The sequence below is a fragment of the Apis dorsata genome, unplaced genomic scaffold, assembly GCF_000469605.1.
Source record: "Apis dorsata unplaced genomic scaffold, Apis dorsata 1.3 scaffold_32, whole genome shotgun sequence".
Taxonomy (NCBI): domain Eukaryota; kingdom Metazoa; phylum Arthropoda; class Insecta; order Hymenoptera; family Apidae; genus Apis; species Apis dorsata.
The window spans coordinates 514,902-520,232 of record NW_006263334.1 but is presented as its reverse complement, the minus strand read 5'-3'; the positions used below and the strand labels follow the sequence as shown (position 1 = coordinate 520,232).

The 5,331-nt window shown below is 36.8% G+C and overlaps 1 protein-coding gene across 1 annotated transcript; it reads left to right on the top strand.

Moving 5' to 3' along the window:
- Nucleotides 1-3,511: 3,511 nt before the first annotated feature.
- Nucleotides 3,512-4,467, top strand: LOC102672431 (peritrophin-1-like). The gene is made up of 2 exons (XM_006608236.2): nucleotides 3,512-3,662; nucleotides 4,032-4,467. The coding sequence occupies exons 1-2, from the start codon at nucleotides 3,656-3,658 to the stop codon at nucleotides 4,310-4,312; spliced, it is 288 nt and encodes a 95-aa protein (XP_006608299.1). The 5' UTR covers nucleotides 3,512-3,655; the 3' UTR covers nucleotides 4,313-4,467.
- The last annotated feature ends 864 nt before the right edge of the window (nucleotides 4,468-5,331 follow it).

The following is a 5,331-nucleotide window of genomic DNA, read 5'->3' as shown; positions in this document are numbered from 1 at the left end:
TCCAGATATTAACGTTAACGTTGCGCCCGAAATGTTCGTCGAAACCCTCCTCGATTGTCTCTCTCGTTAGAAATTGCTCTGTAATATTTTTTCTTTCCTTTTTCTTTTTTTTTTGAATACGTAATTAACATCAAATCGAATAATTGCATTCGTTTCTCAAAATTTCCCTTCTCCTCCGATGAACTCTTTCGAGAATCTCGCACGCACGCACGCACACTCGTTTCCCTCGTGCAAGAGTTCACACCGATTGATCCCATCTCGACGAGTGAATTAGAGAGAGAATCGGAATGTCTCATTTCCCGAAGCGAACCCAATTTCCGCGTCGTTGGGAACAATCTGCTCTAACGGTCGAAAGAGATCGACATTTGCAAATGATTGAATTCAAATTATGGGCATCGCGATAAGCGAAGAGAGGATGGACTTCAGAGGAGGGACCTCCCCCTGTCTCTCACCGCGTAACGAACCGAATTCTTTTCTCGTTTACTCGGTACATCTCGTTACGGCGATGGGATACGACGCGCGATTTCCCGCGATCAAGGATTCCTCGCGTGCTTCCCAACAATAAAGTGTGATTAAATTCGAATTTCAAATGCTACTGAGAGTTTCTGGCGGGAACTCGAACAAGTTGCCACTCTTTCTTCCACTCCTTATCCCTTTCCCTCTTCCCAAACGGGTTCGTCGATTCCTTTCGAACCAATTCCGTTGCCTGTCCAAATATAATTTTGGATTAAACCGTCTTTTCCCTCCTTAATTCAAATCCGTATTATTCGTATCTGGGAAAGAATTCGAAAAAAAGTTGTCCTTTCCTCCTCTTCCGTTACTTTTTTTCTATTTTTTCGTTTTCTCTTCGTTCGAGTAATTTCGTTGCTTGCTGAAAAATAATTTAGATTAAAGATTTATATATATATATAAATTTTCTTGCTAATTGTCAAATGTGTTTAAATTGTTGAGATCCGGTGGAAACTCGAAGAGGTTGTCTCTTTTTTCTTTTCTCTTCTTTCTCTCTTTTCTTTTTGTTCTTCGGAAAATTCGTCGAGTCATCGGTTCCTTTCGAATAATTTCGTTTTCGCTCACGAAAATATAATTTACATTAAATCAATCGATTATGCGTTTATATTTATGTATATATATATATTTTTTCGTGTTGATCGTAAAAATGTGTTTAGAAGTGTGTTAATAATATCTCGAAATATTTTTTACCACCAGATATAAATTTTCTGCCGTTGAAACACATCGAGTGACTAGAATGAAAAGTCCATCATTCACGTCGTGTAGAGTATGATAAATGTTGGCAACACATTTTTATACGACCTGTCAATTAGCAAATATTCAGTATTTATAAACCTTTGTCTATTAGAATGGAAAGAACACTCGTGTCGTTCTAAAAATTAATGGCATTATATAATAAATAAAACGTCAAACGCGTTGAATAAATAAAAATCATTCTTCGTTTTGTTTTATCGATATCGTTTCATAATACCGAGATAATTATTTGTGAAATAATTTTATATTCTATATATTTCGAAAATCCTTAATTTGGATAAAAATTGATTTTAAACGTTAAAGATAGATAAATTTTAAGATATCGAAGAAATATTTTTTGACAAAATTTTACGAGCTATAATGATATTATCAACGATCAAATCATCAATAATCTTATCTATCTTCAATGTTACGCGACGAACGGTTTTCGTTTCATTAAACTTTTAAGCTTCTAACGCGAAATAAGATTAAAATTAAAAGTTATTCACGAATGTCAAAAATAAATTGTAATTATTGCCCTAATCTTTCACTATATTCGCAATGACTGTTTGATTTTTTTAAGATCGAAACATTGGATTAGCGATTAATTGCGTATTATGCTCGAATAAGTACCGAGAAAAGTAATATAAACGACTATGTTTCGATTTTTATCGTGAATTTAATAACCGTAATCGGTGACGAGTGACGTAACGATAAGATTTGGAGAAATTAATCTTCTTACACGTGTATTTCGTTATTCTCGTCAGATTCTACGTTCTTACATTCCGTTCAATGTCGATCAAACTATTATTATATTGGCCACTTCCTAGAAAATACTACAATCACCAATAAACAAATTCAATATCGCCAAGTATAATCTTATCTTTCGTATCGATTACGAATTCATATTTATATCTATAACGTCAACTTCTAATCCCCATTTCAAAAATTTAAAGTATACATCCAATGGGGTATGTATTATTTTCTCTTTTTTCTTTAGAATGAAACGTAAAGAGTTAACTTTTAATTTCCATTCCACGGCGAAAACTCGCGTCATACGCGTTCAACCGTGCGAAAACGGGATGAATATTTCGCCACGCGTCTCGCCGATCGAAAATGCATTAAAGTCTCCTTTTAAAACGTCGAAAAGGTTCCCCTCCCTCTCTCTTTCCGCGTACAAAATCCTGCAACTCCTCATCGTATCCAAGATTCGACGCGCGTTCTAGAATGCGAGGGGCTCATTTCCTTCGAGAAAGATAGAGAGAGAGAAAGATAGAGAGAGAGGTCGGTATCGCCCTTCCTTCTCTTCCTTCTCCTCCTTCTCCTCCTCTTCCAGCGACGCGATCTTATTGCCCTTGCCAAACGCAAGAGAAGTTGCGAAAAAATCGTAAGGGTGAAAGGGGTGATGGAAAAAGGGGTGGCGGCGTGCGTGGCCGTTAAGGAGAAACAGAGGGACGAGGAGTGGCGGCGGAGCGGGTAGTGGCCCGTTGTGTGGAAGCGTTGGCACACACGTTTGTACGGTGGGTTGCTCGACAATAGGCATTGTGCACCCGCCATAACCAGGAACCGAACGCGACAGCACCACGCCGCCATTGTCCGAATGTCAGCCAAAGTTCCTTCTCTCCCTCTCCCGCTCTCTTTCCGTCTCTCTTACTTGCCCCCGTGCCGTACCATGCACCGTGTTACAGGTATCTAAAAATTTAAGGGATGATCGGATCTCGGAAATCGAGAACGAGAAAAGCTTTTTCTTCCCTCCTTTTTTTCTTTTTTTTCTTTTTTTTTTTTTTTTGTCAGAGTAATTAAACGTCCGTTTTGAAAATGGAGAATAAATCTTCCTTAATGGCAACGATCTCGTCTTAATCTTCGATATTCTCCTTTTCTACGAGAGTACATTCGCGTTCCTGCTTCCTACAGCGTCCTTTGAAATTTTCTTCGGACGCTAATCCCTACTATCGAAGCGATTTTTCTTTTTTTCGTTTTAATTATACCGTAAATTTAATCCTTGATCAAGGCAAGGAGATCGGGAATATTGCCGATGAAAATTGATTGTTTATTTTTATATAAGGATAATAATTAAGTTAATAAAAAATGTTCGTAAAGAAAACGATAGAAGTTTAAATATAATTTAAAGGAAAATCCATTAAGATATATCGAATTATTTTTGAAAAGATTTAATCGCGAATCTCTGTTATCTATGATCTCGATAAGTAATTCTAATGATATTTATCATAATGGTGTTATTGATAAAAAAAAAAAAGTCGAACCGAAAAATAGAATAGGATCGCATATAGATAATGAGAAATAATCGATCGATCGAGTATATAAAGCGAATCTAAAATTTGACCAGTTATATCTATTGTGACACAGAACATTTGAACATTTGTATTGTTTGTATTGCTATCACGGATACAAGATGAAAGGTAAGGCTTTTAAAATTTTTTTAAAAATCGAGTTCATTTTTACACTTACTGAAAAAAAAAACGAAGAATTCGAGATAAGAAAGAATATTCGTGTTTTAAATATTATAAAGAAAAAAAAAAAAAATAGAATAAAGAAATTTCGAGATTTTCACATCCGTGATAACACGGATTTATCGTTTCTTTGATTAATTCATTTATTCATACCGGATTAAATCTCATCTATTATTAGATTGTTGCGTATAAATTTAAATTTGTAAACAACAGTGTGAGACGGTACTGTGCCATGTATTTTTACTTTATTTCAACGTAAAAAAAAAAAAAAAAAAAAAAAAAAAAAAAAATAAATAACATAATTCGTTCTGTTTCCAGTCTTCATCATTTTTATCGCGATATTCATGGTTTATGTAAACTCTGATCAAAATCTGAAACCGCAATGCCCGGAAGATTTAAATGAGAACAACACGATGATCGTACACCCGTGCAACTGCAGCACGTTCTTCGTCTGCACCACGGATCCACCAATTCCTATGGATTGCCCCGCTGGTCTTCAATTCGACGAAAAGAAACAAGTTTGCGACTACAAATGGCGCGTGAAATGCAAACCGAGAAAGGAATGTCCTCAGAAAGCAAATTCATTGAACGGATTGTAACTATTTACATATCTAAATCGATATGGAAATCTCCGACATCGATATCGCTTGATCAACGATTAATATTATACAAATACCATACAATCTATACCTCTTTCACGTTTCCATGAATCTGAGGAATCTGAATCGGAATAAAAGAAAAATATTAAAATATTCCAATCTCTATTATAACTGTAACGTGTCAACCGATTAATAACACGAATGCTTATTTTAAATAAATTATTAATGTTTTAATAAAAACCTCGATTTTACTTCATCACCGGATATTCGAACGCGCGGTCCATAATCTATATATATATATATAATTAAACTTAAATTATCTCGATTAACGAAAGATCCATTCTTAATAGAAAAATTAGGCGAGGATCTAAGGGGGAGAAGGGGAGGAAGCATCTAGATTTATAAAAAACGATAATTCACCCGCTATGAGAATTATCAGCCGTGTAATAAATGTACAAGTCTCGGCGAAGACACGCAACAAAGCTCCAATCTCTGCCAAGCCTGAGCTCGCGCTGCTCGCGTCTCTTTCTTTCTCGAGCGCGCGAAAAAAAAAAAAAAGAAAAAGAAAAGGAGAAAAGAAAAAAAAGAAAGAAACGCGAACGCCTTCGTTTGCACGCCATCTGAGCGTTTTATAATCGGTATTCTTCTTCCCCCTTTTACCCCCTTCTTTTCCTTTTCCCTTCCCCCTTTCCCCTTTCGCAGTTGGAAAAAAATGCCTGGCTATTAATTTGATCTCGCCTCCCGCAGCGAGTAGCGGCTTGACGGAACGTATCCCTACCTTCAAGACAGACAGACAGCATAAATTAACTGCCCGATCGTGCCTTTCGAATTTCCTTTGTTACGTTTTTAGCACGGGAGGGAAGAGGCGCGAAATGGAAGGGAGGGAGGAGGGCGAGAAGAAGAGATCCGAGGAGTGGAAAAACGAGGAAGGGAAACGAGTGGGACGCAGGCGCAACAACGTGGAAAGGATTCAAAATGAACCGGGCCGCGTCGCGAGAGCATTTCTCATGTCGTTGAAA